The 24,634-nt window shown below is 35.3% G+C and overlaps 1 protein-coding gene across 2 annotated transcripts in view; it reads left to right on the plus strand.

Moving 5' to 3' along the window:
* The first annotated feature begins 2,651 nt into the window (after positions 1-2,651).
* PKA-C1_1 (cAMP-dependent protein kinase catalytic subunit 1) overlaps positions 2,652-24,634 on the plus strand; it is a 72,994-nt gene continuing 51,011 nt past the window's right edge. Inside the window, exons 1-2 of one of the 2 annotated variants that reach the window (XM_051210245.1) lie at positions 2,652-3,321; positions 3,377-3,443. In XM_051210245.1, coding sequence (XP_051070215.1) covers positions 3,280-3,321; positions 3,377-3,443 — 109 coding nt within the window. In that variant the 5' untranslated portion in view covers positions 2,652-3,279. Of the gene's footprint in view, positions 3,444-24,634 lie in introns of both variants that reach the window. The other variant, XM_035732225.2, reaches the window with a different exon arrangement.

Consider the following 24,634-nt stretch of genomic DNA (forward strand, 5'->3'; position numbering starts at 1 on the left):
CTTAAAATTCATATCCAGGGCAACGACTTGATATAAATGGACGTTCTCGTTATTCGTTTTGTACGTCCCGTCAAAACCAATTACGTCACAAAAGTGACCGGCCAAATTCAATTGCTCAGCAGTCATGAAGAAGAAATACGATAGACAGTTCTCATCGTCCAATTCGTATTCGCAAAGCCCACCCAAGGATGTTATTTGAGCTTTCAATTTCCCGTAATCACCTATAGTCTACATTATAAATTGGCAAATTGCGTACCAGGAAGGTTCGCGTGTGAGAACACTTTGTACCGCATATTACAGACATCTTGATCAGTAAGACGTTTCCCATAAGATTGGTAAGCAAAATTCTTTATGTGGAATGCAGCGGTACCGGAAATCAGCAGCGGTCTCACAGTTTCAAACTCCCCATCCGTTAACCTGCGCACCCATGAATTACCTTGGTACCTCAGGGAATTGCACTCGTGATTGTGATGCACATTCCCACGTACAACAGTCCAATAGCCGTCTATAATCTTACAAAACATGAAGGCCGGACATTGGGTGTTCATTGAAGCCCTTCGTTTAAAAAATTATAAAACCATTTACCAAATTACCTCCTCCGTCTAATACGTTGTGAAGAACCGCTAGATCTTATACGCCCATTTCGCCAACACACAAATTTAATGTACGATTTTTGATCTCTGCCAATATGCGAATCTCTCACTACATAATGACTGTAAGTCGATCTTTCAAAATTTGTGATAATGGTCTTTAACGCTTCAACCGATGGAAACGCAACCAGAAACAAAGTAGTCAAAAAGACAAGTACGGATAATTTATAACAATTTTCAAGACATAACTAACCAATGAAATCTAATTTTTGAAACTAGCCATTTCATTGGACGAAACACGGGATGAAAAATATTGTAATTTGGGGATGGAAAATTTTTTTTTAAAAAAAAATGGCCGGTCGGACAATATTATTCCACGTTGTAGCTGACTGACTAGCTGACAGATATAGAATAGGTATATCCACATTTGAAGATATTCACATTTTTAGGCATATGATTATGAAATATAAACAGATAAATGAGTAGAACTTAAAACAATAAAAATGTACTCCTAAAATGTTCAATATTGAACAAATCAAGAACTTTTCATTGAAATGCTTTTGTACATATGAATTGATCAGTGATAGTGATGATTAATATGTGTAAATCTGTGTTGAATAAATGGGGGCCTACTCTGGCTAGACAAGAATGGTATGACTAAAAGCTAACTTCGAAGTCACATCTCGCGGTCAGCACCTAACGTGCATTACCTCTTCGACGTATCAATGTACTACGACTGCTTTGAAGACCTTATAACACAAAGGATGTTATTATGGAAATATATTAGTAAGAACGAGTCCATGGCGTACGATTAACTGAGGCGCGTTGAATGTCTTTGATCATGATGGGAATCGATGAACTGTTCGATATTCAGTGACTCAACTGCCGGACGATTTGGTTAGAGCTCAATGACATTTCACTGGCCCTACATATGTATAATTTATTTCAAAATATTGATTTAAATTAGTATCGTTTTGATGACGGTCATAACGACTGAGTAAAAAATCAGATATCCTTAATAATATTGGGATAATTTAGTTTCATTAGATTCAGATTCACACATGTGAATTTTAATTGGTCAAAACTAAAATGACATGATAAGCACTAATTTTAAAAGTCCCCAGAAAATAACTTCATCAATTATCGCATTTCACATATCTTTACTGAAATATTATAATAAACAAATCGTATATAGAATTTTGAATCATTATCCAAGGTTTATACACTATATACAATCCCCCATTCTGATAATAAACATCATGTGCTCACTAGTGACTAGCTTCAAGATGAATTTCTTGGAGTTCTAGTTAGAAGCTGTAATCAGTGAAGTCTATTCCGTGTCGGGTAGAGACAGATATCTCTACCTCAGACAATTAATGGACGGTGGCACATTAACAGAGGTTAAACATTCTCGTGAGAGACCGAAGTCTGTGGATTGGATTCCCCTTGGTGAGGGATTGTGGATGTGCACTGTTGAGGAATCCCATGCTAGAATAGAATGGCCATCTAGTGCTTCCAGATTTTCAATAGTGATCTAGCTTAGATCGATTCATGAATTCATTTAGTAAATAAAAATAGTCGACATAAGATGGGGGTTGGAGATAGTCAACAGGAAACCTTGGACGTACGTTCCATACTACTTGGTACTCGTCAGCAAGGTGTACCTCTAATCTTGAGGAAGCTGATGACCCTTAACGGACTCAATCCTGTGTCACTTAGCTTCACCACTGAGCTATCCTGGCAGTGACTGACTTTCTATAGAACTAAGATATATTTACAATTGATTGATCATCGGTTGGTAATCAGTGTCATGTATATCAGTTCCTCCAACTACCATCTTATCTCAACATAGTACACTCAATGTTGAATCACCTAAACTGGTAACCGTATTACAACTTGATCGATAGGGAATCGATCTGCACTAACAAGAACCTGACATACATAACACTGATCACTATCCAATGATCAATCAATTATTAATAAAAATCATCAAATAGTATTACTTAATATACAATGACTAGAATTGTTTAATACTAAAATATCCCTAAAATATTTTTTGTTTAAATGTTCAAAGGTCAAATACATCAATAGTGAAGTATGTAAAACAAACCATATAATTGTCATTTCCTATCTATTCTATTAGATGTAATAATATTCATTTGTCAATGTGTTGATTGGTTTCAATGAAATGTCATGACAATATGATTTATGCTTATACCTATATCTATCTATATATACATTTATATCTGAATGTAATGATAACACATATATAAATAGATTTGTGCACATTTATACAAAAGTATATTGGTGTATTATTAATACTATTACATTATTAGTCTAATACTTTCATTTGATATCTATATCATTTTTTGTAATATTAAATAATGTGATATGTTACTAAGTGATCCATTGATCATTTAATAAATCTATTTTAAATAAAGATCCGTTTCTTTGAATTAACATTTTTAAGACAACAACAACCACCACCACCACAACAACAAAAACAACAAGAAAAAAACAAAAAAAGGAAAACAAAAATTAAAAAAAAACGAATTGATCATATAGTGTAAAAGATATCCCTTTCTTTCTCATAAAAAAAAGAAAAAAGAAAAAGAAAAAAGAAAAAAAAGAGAAAAATTATAATTTTCATCCATTCATCTAATCGATTTAAAGGATTTTATTGAGAATAATGAAAATGGAACAAAATAAAAGTCAAGGAATTTATAAATTTGTAAGTATATATATTCTTTTAAGAAATATAATTCTTTTATATGAATATTGGATAGCTTCGAAGAAATAATACATCCAATTATAAATCTTCAAATCAACGTTTAAGTAATGATAATATAAAATGTAAGTCAATGATATATTGTATTGTTGTGTACAATTCTATATGTATCCTGTGCTGATTGCTTTGATATAGCCTTAAGTCATAAGGTTTTGAAGTAAAGATGGATAGTGACTAACAGTGGAGTCTAGTTTGATGCGTGTTTCGTCCTATTTGAGACTTGTCGGCTGGATGTATTTGCATCCTAGAGTTCGTGTTCACTCTGGGATTCGAATTGAGTGCCGTTTGTTTGAAACGCGTATCCTGGATTCCATTGCTAGCCACTATCCATCTTTATTTAATTTCTATTCAATTAATCAGATTTAGATTAAAAAACAAAATTGTATCATAGATTTATAGTTGCTGTTAGTGATAATATTTTAATTCTTATTAGAAATCTAAGTTTTCGTAAATAGGTAGGTCGATTTTGGTTCATTTATATCAGAATATTTTGCTACTACATTGAGTATCAAAGTTACATTTTATGAATTGATGTATAATCCATCTAATGATTTCAGTTGGATGCCGGTTCAACGGTTTAGAGGTTAATCTCTCGAGCACGAGACTGATAGGTTCTGAGTTTTAATTTCACAAGGTGAGGTCGTGGATGCTCACTGCTGTAGAGTCCTACATTGGGACGAAACGGCCATCCAGTGCTTCCAGGTTTTCTATAGTGGTCTAGCTTCCATGGACTTATGAATTCAACTACTAGATCTTAATCATCATTGAAATTATGAAACTTATCTAGGTTAAACCGCCAGTGAAAACCTGGAGGCACTGGTTAGTTATTTCGTCCTAGTATAAGACATCTGAATGGTGGGGACTCACAACTCTATACGTGGGTGTCGAACCAAGAACTTTCAGTCTTGTACATGAACGCTTAACTCCTAGACTACTGAAGTTAAACATTAGCACCAGTGTATGCCGCTCCAATAGTCTACAAGTTGGGCGTTCACAAGTGAGACCGAAAGCCCTGGGTTCGATTCCCGGCCACTAAAACAGAACGGTTACCCAATGATTACAGTTTCCCAATGGTGATCTAGCTTGTGTTGGTTGATGATTTTGTTGAAATTTGGCAATCACCACAACCTCGTAATGACAATTTTAATTATTTTGATACAATAACTGAAATTTATCGTTCTGGTCTCGAAATTTGAATGTTTTGTTATTTGATTTTTGAGATAAATTATGTTTTTAAAATTCTTAAATTTTAATGAAGCAGCCATCTAAAATTTTCTGATTTATGTAATTGATGATTAGGGATTGAATTGAATAAATCTTGAGGGCATTTACTTTCATAGAGGGGCGGCCAGACCAAAACATAGCACAAATCCATAAAGTCATTGCCAAGTGGACTAAGCCATGTTGGTAGGTGTAGACTACCTGGTTGAGATCCGCGAGTTGGAAGCAACTGATAGTTAGAGACCTTGAATGACATGTCTCAAAATCGTTTGCAATCGCGCAGGTGCATCCACTCTTTGTGTTCTCCCAAATTCTAATCTTCTGAATTCTTCGTATCCTTTATTTTCTTTCTAAATTTATTTCACTCGATTATACTCCTTGAGTAATATCTTCAAACCCTAATGTTTCCGATTACTACTTATACTCTTACAACTTCTAACACGATGGGATTTGAATCGACAACTGCATCTCTGTGCTAATGTGGTATAGCAAGTCGAGCTGATGTACGTACATACGCACGAAATTCTACGTTGTGACTGGCTAACTGACATATGACTGACTTCCGTATAGTAACACTAACTCTCATCTAATTAAAAAGTTTTAAAATTTACTAATCATATCTTACATTTTAAATGAATTTAATTAGTAGTCAGATGAAGAGAATTTCACTTGTTATAACTTATTGACTTATCAAGTGTAGTATAATGAATGAGATCAAAATAAATCATAAATCAATAGAGGAGAACAAGTATTTAGGATCAAGTTGAATGTTACGGGAGTAAATAGGATTCAAAATTAGCATTACTATCATATTGATATATGAAACACGAACCTTCAACTAAATGTTTCGACCTAGTTTTTAATACATGAAACTTTGAAAAGATACATGAGTTCATATTCATAATGATTAAATAACCTAATTAGTGTATACTTTCACTTTATGATTTATTTATAAATTTTTAGATAACTGTTATCTAGTGAGATGATATATATCTCTAGTAGATATCAACCTTTATTAAAGGATAATAAGCATCTCTTATGATCTTAAGCTCAGTTAATTTGAAACTTACTGGAATTAGTTGAAGAACTAAAGAAATTTAATAATTACTAGACAACCACTCCGTTATAAGTTTCAGGCTTCTAGGTAACACAAGCTTAAAGATCTACCTGATGTTGAACCTAGGGCCTTCAGATATTAGCGTTAGCATGGTATCATTGACCAATAGGTCAAAATCCGATGTTCCGCATTATCTTGAGAGCTGCATCAATTAGGGCTATAGAGTAATCAACTTATTGTCATACTGGTATTAACTGTCTCTACTCTAAGATTGGTTGATTTTAGACTTTGAGTTTCATCTCTTATAATGTCCTTGAATTTGGGCTTGTAAAGTATTCAGGGATTTCTGATGTTATATGGTTCTTTAAGCGATGATAGTTTGTCAGGGAAGTCATTTACTAATCCCCATTAATGTTTAATTTGTATTATCAGTGGAAATAGACTAGATAAACACTTTCATTAGTTCCTAGTTATTGTCATTTCATGTCAAATTATTTATAAAATACTGAGTAATATGAAATATTTCAATTGTATGATATAAACTTTGATGAGTTAGTATTTTATTTAGTTTATTTGAACACATAAATATTAGTACAAAGGGACACCGAATACATATGCGCGACATAAGTCATTCGATTTGTGCGAGGGCTGAGATATTGTCCGGCTGCCCGAACCAAAACAGGTAGTTTTCTTAGGGGATCACATCCGGAGCCTTTGACCTAAAGGTTTAATCCACAAGGGAGTGGAGCAACGTCAGGAAATGAAGTCCTATGGTAACTGGTGACCGATAATTGGTTCATACACCATTTGTCACCTCAGAATCTTGGAGCCCATGTGCACCATTGATTTTGAATCAGCGTTTTCCAACTCCCATAGGTGAATCTTGTATATCCACCAATCCGGATAAAGTGCTGGACATTTGTTTTTCATTATCTCAATCTTGTAAACAACACTCCCACCCACATGAAGGCAGTGAATAGAACTTCTCTGACAATGAAATTAGTAAGTAACTAAATGTTATTCACAATGATTAACAAAAACTATCACTATCTAATGTACTATTGTTATAACTATCATAAAAGTGTATTTATGAAGAAAAAAACAATTTCAAAATTTGATAATTGAATTCATGAATTAATTAAAGTTAGATCATCATGGAAAACCTGAAAGTATTGGATGGCCATTTCATTTGTAATTCGTACTACTCATCCACAATCCTATCCACAGGATTCGAACTCAATACTTCCAGATTTTCTATGATAATCTAACTTTCATTGACTCATGATCTCAATCCTTCTGACATATCTATATCTATATATATATTCGATAAACTATGGACAGATACCAAAGAAAAATTCGTGAGTCAGTTGAAGCTAGACCACCATTGAAAACGCGGAAGCACTGGACGGCCGTTTCGTCCTGGTATGGGACTCCTCAGCAGTGCGCATCCACGATCCCGCACCACGCGGGGCTCGAGCCCAGGACCTACTGGCTTCGCGCGCGAGCACTTAACCACTGGACCACTGAGCCGGCATCCAACGGTGTTAATGTCTAACTTTAACCAATCCACGAAGTTACGCCACCGTACACCATTGTCTTCAATGAGTTATTATCTCACAACAGACCGGTTGAACTCCACTGGTAACGGCTTCTCACTAGAACTCCAAAAGTTTTTCTTGAAGTCAGTCACTAATGAGCAGTTGATTATTATCAGAATGGGTTTTGTGGAGAGTTTTTTAGAAATTTCACAGGTTGAAATCATGAGTCAGTTGAAGCTAGACCACCATTGAAAACCTGGAAGCACTGGACGGCCGTTTCGTCCTGGTATGGGACTCCTCAGCAGTGCGCATCCACCTGTGAAATTTCTAAAAAAAAACTCTCCACAAAACCCATTCTGAAAAAAATTCATATCAGTTTTGTCATTTCTCGTTTTGTACACACAAGTACATGAATAATATAATCAACATTCTATATAGTTTCTATCGAATATATACATATGTATACATTATTCTAAATGTAAATTATTGTTATGCATAATTTTTCGATTTTGAAACATTTACATGATTCAAGGTGATCACTACTTTTAAAGAATCAGTCATGCTCATATTATTATCATGAAAAATATGGAAAAAAAACAAAACAAAAAAAAACAAAGCAACCCCGATATCATTTCGTATCAAAAGTTGTTATGTCATATCATCAAACACACACACACACACAATAAATGTCATCTAGTATCTATGTTCTTATATACTTATATTTAGTGTGCATGTATGTATGTATGTATGTATGTATGTATGTGTGTGTGTGTATATATATATATGTATATATATATGTTTAAAATAACCCTGAACTTGTCAATGATATAAATTGAAATATATAGTAAGGTTACATATATAAACTGATAGTCACTAATAACAAATAAAGTTTTCATGTGTTTCTATTTGTGATTAACCAAAAACAAAAACTAAAACAAAAGAAGAAAAAACCGAAACGAAATGAAACAAACAAAACAAATAACCATGTACCTTTTACACATGCATATAAGTTTTATATAATCATGTACGAATAGTAGTATGAATGTTAATATATTCATTGAATTGTTATTATTATTATTATTATTATTATTATTATTATTATTATTATTACTATTCCTATTTCATTGAATATTCAACCTAAACTAAAATTATTGAATATATTGGTTTTCTCTATTCAATTGATTGAATACAATTCATTTGAATCTCTTTTATAAGTGGATTATTTCAAAATCTAATTCAATGTATCTTATATTAAATTAAATTAAAACAAAACAAAACATGCCTAAAACTTCAGTAAACACTAAAGAATCAAAATATTTTCCAAATTTTATTAAACGGAATAAAAGTGTTCATTTACAAAATCGTCATAATAGTAAGTATATTGTATTAATCTATAGTCATTTTGGGTCGGTTGGTTGGTTTGTGTTTAAGAATTAACGGAAAATTATTTTCAATTTATTATGAGAATAATATTTTTTTTTTTTGTGTAATAATTTTATAATCAAATAGGGGTCCTATTGTTGGACTCTTTACGAGTGTGCATTTACGATATCGCCTCTCGAGATTCCAACAAAGGATATATTGGTTTCGCGTGCCTATGTTTAACCTCTAGACCACTGAGCTGGCCCTCATCCAACCATGTTAATGTTTAACTTCAACTAATGCACGAAATTGAGCAACACATACACCATTGTCATCAGTGAGTTACTATCTCATAACAGACCCGATTGAACTCCACTAGTCACTGCTTCTCATTAGAAATCCAGGAAAATACCTCTTGAAACCAGTCACTAGTCAGCATACGATGATGATTATTATTATGAGAAGGGTGTTTTGTGGATATTATAGTGATTTTAATAGTTGAGATCATGAATCAATTGAAGCTAGATCACTATGGAAAACGTAGAAGCACTGGATGGCCGTTTCGTCCTAGTATGAGACTCCCCAGCAGTGCACTAATTATAATCATCATATGCTCATTAGTGACTGGCTTCAAGAGGTTCTAGTGAGAAGCAGTGACCAGTAAAGTTAAACTGGGTTTGTTGTGAGATAGTAAGTTACTTAAGATAATGATGGATATGTCACTCGATTCTGTGGATTAGTTGAAGCTAGACATTAACATCGTCGGATGCCGGCCAGCCCAGTGATTTAAATGTTAAGCGTCCGCGCTCGAGACTGATAGGCCTTGGGTTGAAATTTCGCGAGGCGGGTCGTGGATATACACTACTGTGGAGTCCCATACTAGGACGAAGCAGCCATCGAGTGCTTCCAGATTCTCCATGGTGATCTAGCTTCAACTGACTATTAAATTAATAATTTTGTGTTTTACCTATCTATGATACTGATCTTATTATGTAAAAAAAGAGATAGATTTGGGAAAATTGTGACGTGTTTTGTAAAATTCCATAAGTTCAAAGTGTATGAAGGAAGTATTTTTGGAAATTGTTGAATTATATGATTTTTATCATGGAATGACCTTTATTAGACAATTACAGAAAATTAAAAGTCATTGAATAGTTGTTTTGTTTAAGTATAGGACTCATCAGTAGTAGTCATTCATGATCCCAATAAGAAGTGAACTCAATACCTTTATATTATCATTGTGTAAACTTAACCTTTAAACCATTGAGTCAGTATTCACTAGTTTATATGTCTAAACTTAGTTATTTCGCGGTATAGCAAAAATAATCTTCCAATACTATTAGTGGGTAAGTACCTCACATCTGACATGGTTGAATTCCATTGATCATGACTTCTGGTTAGAATCCCAGGACTCGGCTCTCAGGATTAGGCACTAATAAACGAGACCAGGTCTCATACTACAATGAGCTAACTGTCCAATGTTTTAAACTTTTCTATTTCAAAAGTTACATCGAATGATATATTTTCGTTTTCTAACTATTGATTCATATCAATACTATATCAGAAACTACTGCAAGCTGAATAATAATGGACAGATATTTCTCGTTTTTATGTGTTTATTATAAACTAATATAATCTATTGAATCATTGAAAACAAGAGTCTACTTACTATATCATGCTCATCAGTATACCTTGTCAATTTATTCTTTGATTAAATCTACTACTTTTGAGTATCATGTGACGTAATTCATATCTTAGTGACCAAATAAAGTCTTTCAAAAACCTCTTTTTTTAACTAGGTATTAATACCACAGTTGGACTTGATAGTTTCAAATACGTTGAGCATTAAGTTAAGAGTTAATAGTAATATTTTTGTTATACCCTAATGAGTACTATCTAAACTTGTGTTAATTTACTTACTTACTTACTTACTGACGCCTATCACTCTCAGTGGAGAATAGACCGCCGACCAGCATTCTCCAACCCACTCTGTCGTCGGCCTTCCTTTCTAGTTCTATTCAATTTTCGTTCATTTTTCTCATGTCTGTCTTCATTTCTTGGTGTAATGTGTTCTTTGATCTTCTTCTCCTTTGGCCTTGAGAATTTCTTGTGAGGGCTTGTCTTGTGGCGCAGTTGGGTGCTTTCCTCAATGTGTGTCCTATCCACTTCCGGTGCTTCTTCCTGATTTCTTCGTCCGCTGGGATCTGGTTTGTCCTCTCCCATAGTAGGTTGTTGCTGATCGTGTCTGGCCAAAAGATCCGAAATATTTTACATAAACGGCTGTTAATTAACACCTGTATCTTCTGGTTGGTGGCTTTCGTAGTTCTCCAAGTTTCCGCCACATACAGTAGAACTGTCTTGACATTTGTATTGAAAATTCTGATTTTGTTGTTGGTTGGTAGATAGTTGCTTTAAGTTCCAGATGTTCTTAAGTTGTAAATATGCTGCTCTTGCTTTTCCGATCCTCACTTTCACACTTGTATCAGTTCCACCTTGTGTTAATTTAATATTCGGTTATTTATTTACTCTGAAGAAGTGACTTACATTAAGTCACGAAACATCATCAGAAATACAATCTTTTCTTAACTATTGAGTAAAACTTTGAAACAAATTTAATTCAAACGAATACAATTTATTCCATAATATCTTGTAGATGATTTCAAAGTTAAAAGTGATAAGATTATTTTAAATAAGTAACTTATATTAAAGAGTAAGGAACTTTACATTGAACATTTTGACTTCTTGATTATTTGTTGAATTAGCTACTATGAGATAATATCGTTAACAGATTTGTAATGAAGGGAACCATTATTTCGAAATTAAACAATACTTCCGGTATTGTTTACTATGAACTATAGGGATTAATATAGATTCAATTTTTCTACACCAATTTATGTCAGACAAGATAACATAAGCGCTATGGATTTCACAGTTAATCACTACTAGATAATAATAATAATAATATGTTCTATGTTTGTGATAATTGATAGAAATTACTACACTTGGGTTTTGTATCTCTTATCACGTAGAAATATATAGTTTCTCAAAAAAAAGAAGACATTGTTCATTCAAGTGGTTAGAGTATTCATCATATGATATCGTTATTGAAAGTGTTACTACTAGAATACTTGTGATGGAGCTAATATCTACTGAGATAAGAGTATTCAAATTAGTTGCTGATTGGTTCAAGTATTCATTTCTATCGGTTAGTCGGTAAAATCCAGTTAACAGGTAGAGAGTTAAGTAGTATAACATTATTTACTCTTCAATAATTAATGGGTAGATTGTTATTACATTTGATTAAACTTATAGCAGATTATAAATGGGATTAATTGAAGATGTGGTTTAATGTATATGACAGATAATTTTCATTTCTTCTATTCATTTAATTTTTAAAATATTTTCAAAATGCATATATAAGTCAGGAAAAGTATATAAAACCTACTTTGTTACTGCCATATGGACTAAGTAGCTCTCAAGATTAACAGTATCTAAATTGAGTCACAATTGACTGAAAACCATTTGCGTTAAGCAGCGGTTATATTTACTAACACATTATGGGATCAACTCTCCAGACTACAGTCTACTTTCACAACTGATACTTATCTTTCAGTGTTCCTTTTATCTTATGGGTTGAAGCATGCGTTCTCGTGGCGGGAGTGTTGTTTACGAAATTGAGAGGACGAAAAGTGAATGTCCGGCGCTTTAACTGAGTTGGTGGATATGGAATATCCACATAAGAGAGTTGAAAAATCATGGTTCTAAGCCAATGGTGCACATGGGCTCCAGGATTATGTAGGGGCAAATGGCGTATAAACCAATGGTTGGTGACCGGCTACCATGGGAGTACATCTCCTCACGATTTTCCACTGCCTTGTGGATCAGACCTTCAGGTCTAAGGCTCCGGGTGTGGTCCCCTAAGAAAACTACCTGCTTTGGTTTGGGCACTCGGTCAGTATCACAGCCCTCACACATATCAAATGAGATCTGTGTGGTGCATATGTATTTGGTGCTTCCTTTTACCAATATCTATGTGTTAAAATAAATAAATAAATAAATGAGAATAATAGTGTACTGTGTATTGTTGACGAATATCGAGAAAAATAGGTAATATGAAAACTTATTTACCAATAATTATCTACATATATAGTTCGGTTAAAGTTAAAGTTTAAGTATTTCAACTAATAAACCACAGATCCAGGAGAAGCTTAAATTTAATTACAGCTCTAATGTTTTGGTATGAAATACTTACACAGTTTAAAGATTGTATTGACTAGTGTCATGTTTGTCTAGTCCTTAGTGTTGAATAAATTCTATCCATCAAATTGCAGGGTTTTCACTTGTGTAAGTGTTTTAAATGTTAGGTGGTTGGAAGTAGTTAGAGAGTAACGCTAAGTAGCAAGTTTCACCATCGTTTTTGAAGGAACTGACTCTCCCTGTGTAAGTCAAACTTGTGTGACCCAGCTTCACTAAATCTTTGGAATAGACAATACAACGCCAAAGTATAGTGCACTCAACGTCAAGTTACTCAGATAATTTATCAAATCTCAACATGTTCGACAGAATTCAATAATTAATAGAAAACTAGACAAACACGATAGAGGTCACTAGTCAATAATTAATCAATTTACATATTTCAGTCCTATACTAGGTCAATAAAGGTTTGGTTAGTTCAGCGGTAACATCATTAGTTATGACACTGGATAAAGCAGATTGAAGTGCTGTAGGGAATAGGAATTCTCTAAAGCTTGTTGGTATACCTTACTGGAGAATGCTTAACAGTGAGAAACCTAGAATCAGGGTTTCCATTCGACCACTTCTAACTTAGTAACATCAAGAGTTGTTCACATAATCCCTTACTTTGAAACTTCCCACTTGGTTGATAATAAATGGAATAGTAGGAAACTAACACTTAGTGTACTTAATTTAAGTTTAAAAATAAGTATAAGTTCTTATTCTTGGTCACTCAATGAAGTTAATTTATCACCTCGGTTGATGAAGTATTTCCACAGAGAATTTATGGAACATAAAACTAGGATAACAATATTCGGAAAGACTATGAAAGCATCTCAATTCGACCATGTAACTTAGAGAACATAATTCCATCCAAACAACCCCTATTAATTAAATATCTTCCGCATTATTTTATTAGCAAATTAGATTTCACTTTAGTCTATGATTATAACATACTTCTGAAGATAAAATTCTCCAGTGATTTAAACTTCAGAACACTATATAAAAAATAAACAACTGCAAGTAATTCATCTAATTGAATCTTGTATTATCAAGATTACAGGTAAACCTTACTGAAGAGTGCCAAGTAGTACAAAACCTAGGTCCAGGCTTTCTTGTTGACTACCTTCAACTACCATCTTATTTCAACATAGTGCATGCAATGTTAAGTCGCCTAAACTGGTCAACAAATTACAACTTGATCGATAAAATTCGATCTGCACTAAGAAGGATCTGACATACATGACATTGATTACCACCAAGTGATCAATCAATTGTAAATAATTTATATGCCCAGCATCGTTAGCATACAAAATATATCATATATTATCTATTTAGGTTAAAATTGATTTGATTAAATGTTTTGTTTTTAAACATAAAACCCCTCTTAAACAGAGATTTGGATTTATCATTCATAACCTCCAAGTTCAATCACCATAGAAACGTTGAACAATGAGACATCTTGTTTGTTTAAAGTAATAGAATTTAGACTATGTGATTTAATGCTACTTATTAAATCAAGTGCTGTCTTGAAATATTTTATTTATGTTACCTTTTACTTCACCATAAACTCAATATTGAAATTATAAGTTGATATCAATTTGGTGATCAATTGTCTAGTAAGATGTTTGTTTCATAACGTAGTCTATTCTGTTTATTCAGCATTGATATGAATACCGGTCGAATTTTATACCTATTAGACTTGAGTATAAACTTATGTTGAAATATTCATCAATAATTGAGGCAGTAACACTGTGTAATACGATAAAAGATGAGAGATCATTGAAAGTGATTGTTTTTAATTATGAAACTATAAAGTTTTCACGATCACAACCAGTGGGGTTCGAATCTTCCGAGGCGAGATCGTATACACACACTGTTCAGGAGTCCCATACTAGAGCGAAACGACCGTACAGTGCCTCCACGTTTTCCATGGTGATCTAGCTTCAATTGATTCATGATCTCAACTATTAAAATCACTATAATATCCACAAAACACCCTTCTCATAATAATAATCATCATCGTATGCTGACTAGTGACTGGTTTCAAGAGGTATTTTCCTGGATTTCTAATGAGAAGCAGTGACTAGTGGAGTTCAATCGGGTCTGTTATGAGATAGTAACTCACTGATGACAATGGTGTATGTGTTGCTCAATTTCGTGCATTAGTTGAAGTTAAACATTAACATGGTTGGATGAGGGCCAGCTCAGTGGTCTAGAGGTTAAACATAGGCACGCGAAACCAATATATCCTTTGTTGGAATCTCATGAGGCGGGTCGTCGATATGCACTGCTGTGGAGTTCCATACTAGAACGAAACGGCCGCCCAGTGCTGTCACGTTTTCCAATGGTGATCTAGCTTCAACTGACTTTTGATCTCTACTATTTAAAATCACTTACAAAAGATTTATTGTAAAAATAATGAAACGGTCTGCAATACTGTTAAATCATAAAATACACTATGTATTTGACATTTTCTGGGGTTAATTTTATGAACTGACGTTACAAGTAATTTCACATATTTTACTCCTTATAATGTATGGGAACTTGAACCGATTCATCTATCTGCCTGGTCCTACATTGTAGCTAACTAACTGACTCCTTATAACATAACGGATTATATTCATTTCTTAATTAAATATTAATTGTGAATCCTCTTCAGTAAATTGTATCTATTTCTTTATGCTAAGTTTAAAGATCTTAACCTCATCTTGCTTCAATTTAGACCCAAGTTACCCATACTACCCCCCCCAAAAGAAACATTAAGATTTTCTAATAGGTACACTTTATTTTCACTGTAAAGAATCTAACCAATCATTTTTCAAATATTTTTCTTTAATGGTATAAAAAATAAAAAAATCTTTACATAAACTTTGTTCATTGTACTAATATATCAAGAAATCAATAAGTTGGCTTAGCAACTCAAGTTTAATGCATAATTAATTCCACCATGGTTAATCACATATTCAATATTGAATAATATTATTTTACACATATACATAAATACTTCTATATTGATATCATTTTTATTAGAAGAGGTTTTGTGGAGATTGTAGTAATTTCAATGGTTGAGATCATGAGTTAATTGATGTTAGACCACCATGGAGAACTTGGATGCACTGGACATCCATTTCATTCTATTGTGGGACTCCTCAACAGTGTGCATCCATGACCCCACCTTGCGGGGTTCTGGCTGATAGGTTCTGCGTTCGAGTCCCACGAGGCGGGTTCGTGGATGCGCACTACTGAGGAGTCCTAAGTTAGGACAAAACGGCCGTCCAGTGCTTCCAGGTTTTTCATATGGTGGTCTAGCTTCAATTAACTGATGATCACTGATAAGTCTTGCGGATTGAACGCTATATTCGTCTCCTAAGCTATTCTGTAACCCCCAAGCTAGAACTATACAGTGACCTGAACACGAGAGAGAAGACTCAAAGTATGCGTGAAGTAGTTTACTCCAAGGTTCATTTTAATACAGAAAATATAGGGTTTTTATGATATTTTAAATGTCCTTGGGTTGCTAGAAGATTCTGGAATGCTACTAAACATAGTAGCAGTGTAGCAGCAAACAAATCAGAACCTCTGCATGTGACGTTTCGCTTCCTTGATATTTTTGGCCAAAACTCCAAGTGAACTTCAAGTTATTTGAAGGACTTTTTTTATAGAAAATTCGACTATTTATAAGAACTTTCGTCTAAATTTGATTCAATAGTTTCACAGTATTTGGCTCACCAAGTTGATGTGAGACATTATAAAGAGAAAGAATGTTGTATTCGTAAAATCTTAACGAATGAATTTGTTGAAGTAAATCCAACATTTCGTCTAATAATTTGGTTCAAGCTTATTTCAAGAAAACATAATCAAACATCAAAATTATTGAATATAAATAGGTACATGATTTATATTTGATAATTTTGATGTGATCTAGAGGTTAAGAGTTCGCGTGCGAGACTGATAGATCTTGAGTTTGAATCACGTGAGGTGAGATCATGGATGCGCACTACTGAGGAGTCCCACAATACGACGAAGTGTTCGTTCATTGCATCCAGGTTTTCCTAGTTTCAATTGACTCACGATCTCAACTACTGAAATTACTATAATATCCACACAAAAAACCCCTTCTGATACTAATTCCGATGTTTGATTATATTTCCTTGAGAAAGTTTGAACTAGATTACCAGACGAAATGTTACTTCAAATTCATTCGTTAAGATTTTACAAATACAACATTCTTTCTCTTCAAAATTTGACTATTTTTTGAAAGTTAAGATAAATTTTAAATACTAGGTGACTTGATCATGGTGAAATATTTTTTCCTGATATTCACTGTTTAATTACTGATCATATTCAGAACTAACTTTAATTGTCTAAGAATATTATACTTTGGATTGTCTAATTAGTTTTATTAATTAAAACGACAATCATATTGTAAGTACTTTTCACTTAACAGTTTGATTCGAACTTTTTCAGGGTAATAGTCTGAAATCAAGATTATAGAAAAGGTTTACAAAATGACTGTATACTAAACAATTGTCCAATCATGTTAAAATGTTGAATATCGGGCTTATTCAATTGCGAAGGGAAATCATTTAGTATAAAATTCACTGAAATTGTGGTACGAGAAGTAATGCATGTGTTTGTCTCCAGATCTGATGTGGAAAAAAAAACCCAGTGACCTAAGATATGATCTAGGACAAAATTATGCAATACGGTTGATAGTCGGAAGTTTGAAATTATTAAATTAGTATGTTTTAGCTGTTATGTTAAACGTACTGTTTGTTTAAGATATATCCAGAGATGAAAACATATTAGAACAAGTGGATGCACGTCACTGTTGTTCACAAACATACAATTGAAAATGAGTAGTATATGAAATTCATTTTAATTATTAATTAATAGTTACTGTGGCGTGGCTCACTGTACTTCATGTGTTCTATTTCGATTGCTTGTGTCTGGTCTTATTTGTAGGGTTTCGGCTGTCAGTCTCTCTATATAAGGTTCAAGACCTCACTGAAAATTTTTACTTTATGTTAGTCAGTTGTGTTCTGTTTTTCCAGAACGTAGTGCTGTCGCTGATTTACCTTTAAGTTGTCTAAAATATCCTGAAGATTTATGAATATGCTTCAAACCAAGTTCGTGCTACTTCACCCTTAAACTTAGTTTCTATGATGTCTCACTTACATATCTATCCTTACAGTCTGTTCATCTGATTTTATAGACCCGATCCCGTAGTTTTTCCCTATTTTTCGCTGTTATATTATGTCGATTTAGGATCATTATGATTCTTTCAAACTTCCTTTGTGGTATGGGATAAGCAGCGAGTCAGTATCTAGTTTTAGTCAATTTTCCGTCCTTTTCTTAGCCTTCCCATTTATTTTTTTATATAAAGTCTTGAAGTTGGTTGTTTATCATCAAAGTAGATATAACTAAATTTAACCTTTGTCTTTTGATACTGTGTCAAGTCCATGAAATTCGTTTTTTGGATTCTAAGAGACTACCACAATTGGTAATGGAGCGGTTTAACTGAGTTGGTGGGTATGGAATATCCACATAAGGGAGTTGAAAAATCCTGATTCTAAGCCAATGGTGCACATGGGCTCCAGGATTATGAAGGAACAAATGGCGTATGAGCTTATTGTTGGTCACCAACAACCATGGGACTACATCTCCATTGCCTTGTGGACTAGACCTGTAGGTCAAAGGCTCCGGGAGCGCCACCTTAAGAAAACCACCTGTTTTGGTTTGGGCGCCCAAACAGTATTCCGATCCTTACACAAATCGGATGATATGGGTAACGTCTTCTTGTGCCGATGTTCATATGCTTAAGTAAACGAATAAAATAAATTCTGGGTCACATCTGATAACATCTCAGGCTACTGAGTCATGCTATCCCTAGGACTGAAACCAGGGGTACGTGATAGTTTGACAGGTGTTAGTTATACACAGCTTCCATTCATGTTACGGCACCATATCAACTCTCGGCTTTTCCCACTCCAAACAAGTGTCGTCAAATAATACACAATGTGGAGGGCTCTGAGACGATATTCGTAACATATGTTTAAGAAACCATAGTCCGTATTTTGGGATGGTGACACCAACTGATTTCCCGTCACTGAATAAGAACATGCATTTCCGAATAACGTGATTACTAAAACGGCATTGCAAATGGGCGTTAACCATCCTTTGGAGACAATGATGGTCGAAAATGGAGTTTCCCAACGTCTTCAGATTAGATGTGCCATGTTTCGCAAACAAAGTGAAAGTGCTCTTATCGCCGCAGTGTCAACATCACCTGTCAGAACTAGGTTAGCATAAAGAAGGCTCCACACCTGGTTCAGGGAATATTTTTCTCCATTGAATCAGAGCCATCTCTAGTAACAATAAATATAACGGTTGTTGACCTGTAGTAAGTATGGAGGAGTTTTAACGCTTAGCAAAGGGTGATAATATGAGGAGTACATCAACGACCAGAACAAAACCCTCCTGCTTTTCATAAGTCAATTATTTGAGTTTTGAACAATCTGGGCAGTAGGACGGAAGCCAAAATTTTGAACGCAATGGGAAGTAGATTTGTCTTCCTACATCTAAGGTATAGATGACGTATGCATTTTTTAACGATTGGTACAATCATTGTTTCATTCCAGGATGTCAGGAAATTACTCAACACCCAAACTTTTCAAAATAACACACCATCTTAAAGGAAGCCTAGTGTTACTTTATCTAGAACTAGCGATAAACAACACTTTAGGGGTAAGAATATTTTTTATGCTTCCAAGTCGTCGAAGGGTTCATTTTTAACCGTAAAGAGGGGTTTAGGCATTTTGGTTGATACGGCTGAGGTAACAGATTAGCAGAGTTGTTTATTGAAGAACGCAAACCATCATACCTCACGTCTTTGAATGCTACTCAATGGGAACCATCAGCTTGACATCGTATCTCAGTGACACCATATTTATTGCAGTTAGTGGGTCATATGATATAAAATGTCCCCCTGTAGTAGACAATACGGCTTCTGTCACTAACTCTTCTGTTTACTTTGGCCACCAAGTTTTTAAGTCTTACGCAAATTTTGTACAAATTCTTCGAGTAAGAACCTACATTTGTTATTAAAAATCAAGTCTACATGAGTAGTCTAAAGTAACTAAGATGGTTGCAACGATTCTGTAAAAACTCAATGCTTATGAGTGTAACATTGATTGAAACCTCAAGAGAGAGCTTTCCTTTCTTACAATACTCACTTATACTGTTCGGTGGACTTGTAGCTTGCCTTAAACCCAACTCAGTGTGGTGCTTGATTGCACTTGCATCCAATCCGCTTACATCGATCTATACAGGTTCATAGTTTTGTTGGTTACGGAAATATAAAGATAAACAATGTAAGGTGCGTGTGAAAAGAAAAAGGAACAATAACGACCAAAAATTAGTGTACGGTGGTGAGATAATAATAATAATAACGGAGGAAACAGAAAGGTACAACCAGAAAGAATTCTTTCAGTTCAAGAAGTTAAAGTCACATTTTATGAAGAAAGTAAAAGAAGCTTACAGCAGGGTTGCCACTGGCTTCTATTCTGAGTCATATCTAATAAGGTCTCTAGCCACATCCTCAACTCGGAGAGGCTAGGTTTCATAAGCATAGAGCAGATCTGCTCTCACCGACCCGTTGTAGATCCGACCTTTTACAGCCAGAATGACATCACGAAGGCTCCAAAAACTACCCAGACTGGCGTAAGCCGCTCTGGCTTTCACTATACGTGTATTAATCTCATCACTCACACCCCCACCAGCACTTATGCAGCTACCCAGATACACGGACTTCTCGACTATTTCTATCTGCTCACCATCCAGGGTGAGTAGAGGATTAGAATCCTGCCAGTCTTGTAGAAGTACTTTGTACTTCGAAGATGCGAAGCACATACTATACCTACGGACACTGATTGCCAACTGATTAAGTGCGGATTGCATGCCTTGGGCATTGTCGCACAGTAAGACAATATCGTCCGCATACTCAAGGTCGAGAAGTCTTTCTCCGGGCAACAGATCCACACCACCATTACTTACATCCATCAGAGCTGTTTCCAGAATGTCATCGATGGCAAAGTTGAAGAGGAATGGTGAGATTGGACAACCCTGCCTAACCCCACTACTCGAATGGAAAAATGAAGAGAGGTAGTTGTATGCCCTCACTCTGCCTGAGGTGTTTGTATATAGAGCTTTTAGAATGTTAATAAACTTCTCAGGCACGCCCTTCTTCAATAGACAATCCCAGAGAACTGCCCTGTCTAACGAATCGAAGGAGGCCCTGATGTCAAGAAATACTACGATTGTTGGCCTTTGATAAGTATGACGATGTTCTAACATTTGGCAGAGGGTTATGTTATGTTCAATACATTCTCGACCAGAACAAAAACCAGCCCGCTTCTCGCGAGTCAATCTTTCTCGGGCTTTGAACAACCTGCGAAGTATGACGGAAGCCAATAGCTTGGACGCAATCGGAAGTAGACTTATCCCTCGATAGTTGTTACGGAAACGGTGTGAACCATTTTTAAAGATAGGGACAACTATCGACTAATTCCATGATGTTAGAACAATCTCTAGCTCCCAGACCTTTGTAAATAACGTAGTCTGTCCCTTGACCAGAAAGTCACTACCGTCTTCAAAAAAGGGCGGGGGTAGGTCATCTAGGCCCGGCGATTTGTAGCGCTTCAAGAGTTAGAGTTCTTTTGGACTTCTGCTTCATTTGGTGGATCAGTCGTCACTTGCCATGGAGGGCAGGACAGTCTGATCGATGTTGCCGGAGCAGCAGGCCGATTGAACTGGCTGGTGACAGCTGGTCGAGGTTGGAGCTGACTGGAGGCCGGTTGTTGTTTCCCCGAAAATTCACGAAAGAGTAACCACTCTCTGCTATGCTATCAAGGACTCCTCGTTAACCGCGCCACCTTCCTTTTGTTCCATAACTTCCAACCTTCGAGTTTACATATCCTGCCAGTCTCCTAACAACTGTCCAACGCCTTTAACTGATAATAGAACTTATCCTCGGTTATAATTCGTATGAGTCTACAAAGAGCAGCAAATATGGAGACGAAGTGGAGTGATATAGAATGTTAAAGCTTTGCTAAATAAGCAGGTCGGAAGTAAAGGTAAAATTTGCTATGGCATTGTGAAGGTCAAGGGATTGCATTGAAATCGTGAAACGATGTATGTGAAATCACCATTGAAAACTTGGAAGATTCGGGCGGCCGTTTCCTCTTGATATGGCACTCTTCATCAGTACGCATCCACAGTCCCACATAGAAAACTCGAACCACGGACCCCTGGTCCCTCGTGAAGGCCTAACCTCTGGCCTACTGATCCGACAACCAACGATATCAAGTCTTTCTTCAGTCATTCCAGGACATTGCGCAACCATGCTTCACTGTCTTCATTGTTTCTAACTGGATTATAATACGTCTCAGTCCTGCCCTGGAAGGCCAGATTTCATAAACTCTGAAGAGGATATGCTCAATGCGACCTCACTTCTTTCAGTGTCAGAACTGTCATCGAAGAACGGTTTGGAGTCGTCGAGTTGAAAGGTATCACGTAGTTTCATAGAAATTTATGGTCTGTGGCTCTATGTCTTATATCTTTTGCCCAACGCCGGGGATTTCAGATTCAAACTCTCTTACACCACTGTATTATGGAAAACGAATACGGTATGTGTAGAAAGGGTCTTCTTGAGAATCATGTCTGTAGGCAAGAAGCCAGACTACAATAAGCAGTTCTACTAATGTTTTCCGAGTGAATGGAATTTGGTTATAATGTTTGAGTATTCAGCTAGTTGTGAAACTGTATATGCAGGTAGATTATTGAAGTTAGTTAAGTAGAAGTCAAAGTGGAACACTTCTCAATTGGTCTGTAGCCGGGTAGATTAGCCTTAAAATTCAGTCCAAATGCTTGGGAATTCTCAGTTTAGCTTGATTAAGTCCTATCCCTCACACGGAGATAAATGAGTTAGGGAGTTAGCGTCATAAAGTTTAAAGATTCCAGAGTGTAATTTAAGTTATGCAGATAGGATATGATGTGGAGGTCTATATAGTCTTATGACATCATTGACTCACACATTTTCCAATTTGAGTATGTCTTAGATGTACCACGGGTGGTTCACTTCGTAATAGAGCGTTTTGTCCATTATATCATCTATTTGATCACAAACGAAACTAGCCGTTGGGGAAGAGGTATCATCGGATTTCAAACCTCTGCTAGCTAGTAAGCTCTTTACAATACTACCTCTTGTTAGTTGGCTCAGTTCAAGGTAGCTCGAAGTGGTCTGAGGGTCCACTTGAGTAGGCAGTGTGTTTGTTCAGAATTGTGATCATTTGTTTACGAGTTTCAGCACCTATCAGTTCACAAACTTTGTGGGTAATTTTATACATTCATCTAGTTTTCAAGAGAGATTAATAGCATTCCATGACATTAAACGGGACACGAAGCATAAAACGTAGTCTTCAGAAAGTTCAACAGTTTTAGGAAAGGGAAAACACACATGTGCGTCAGGAGTAGCTGCTGTCTCGGAACAGTAGTTAACCTCGTTTAGTGTAACGATAGAATCGTTGTAATAAACGAAATGTGTATCCATTAAAACCTTCGCGGATCCTTAGCTCGTAAAGCAGGCAAGATATCTTCATACCAATGAAGAGTTAGTTATGGTTTGCAGATGTGTAATGATGATCCACTTACATGTACGTTGTAAAAAATTATGGTATGTTTTCGAACATAGCGTCATCCAGAGTATATGTTTAATGTGAAACTTCAGTGTCTTGTGAGTGCTTGATTTCTCGTGATAACTATTATTGATAATTTAAGATATTGAGTGAGATGTCTGAGTTGTATTGAGGTATCAGCTTGTTTCTTTATCTTTCATTATATCTTGCATTTCAGTGTTACTTATGACATCGGTTCCAATAATATATCCCTGGGTCTTCGGTCGAACCTTCTGTTTTACGAATTCGCTATCATAGAGCCTACTTGTTCTTTAACCACATGTTCATTCGTAGTTTTGTTTCACCGTGATGTCGTTTGCAGTTTAACCTAACTTGCTTATTTGATAGAGCATACATTACTTTTGGTTTTTTGACTTGGGAACTCGTTTTTCTTAAGTTCTTCAAGTGAAAGTCGTGAAACGTTAATCCACCTGTATCGAGCTCTTATTCAAGACAATCTGTGAAACCCTTGTAGAAGAGAAACCAAAAATTGCTAAGACTTAAGAATAAACTTTGCTCAGATCGCCTGGTGGCATTAAAACTGTGACCTATATGACTCGGAATAATAGGGAATCTACTAGTACGTTCCATTACTAAACGGCACCGAAAAGATCACATGAGAGTACTTACTTCTTTCATTAACTGAGAGTTCGGGATAGTGTGGCTTGACGAGGCACTGCCGGTTAATAAACACCTTGCAAATCATATGTCTCTCATGCAATTTCTGATTAACTGCCTGTAATTTGTACACTTTTCGATTTCTATATAAATTAACTATGTACTTGTTGATGTTGGTTAAATAATAACGTCCGTATTCACTGTTCTTCCATGAGTCATTTGCTCTTCACGTACACATGTTTAAAATGCTCATCCCTATTCGATCTTGTGTCTTCGCGTTGCATTACTGTGACCAGTTGATAGAATGTGGATGTATGTATTCCGTTAGGACCATCTAGTTGTCTCCACTTAATTTGAGTGAACAACGGGCGCTAAATGTCCCAAGGGATTACTATTGTAACGAAGATCGAAATGCATACAAGTCTTCCGATAATTTAGCTAGTTCGACGCTCTGAAGAATATCAAAGATGCTTGTACTCTATTTATTTTTT

The sequence above is a fragment of the Schistosoma haematobium genome, chromosome ZW, assembly GCF_000699445.3.
Source record: "Schistosoma haematobium chromosome ZW, whole genome shotgun sequence".
In the NCBI taxonomy this organism is placed as follows: domain Eukaryota; kingdom Metazoa; phylum Platyhelminthes; class Trematoda; order Strigeidida; family Schistosomatidae; genus Schistosoma; species Schistosoma haematobium.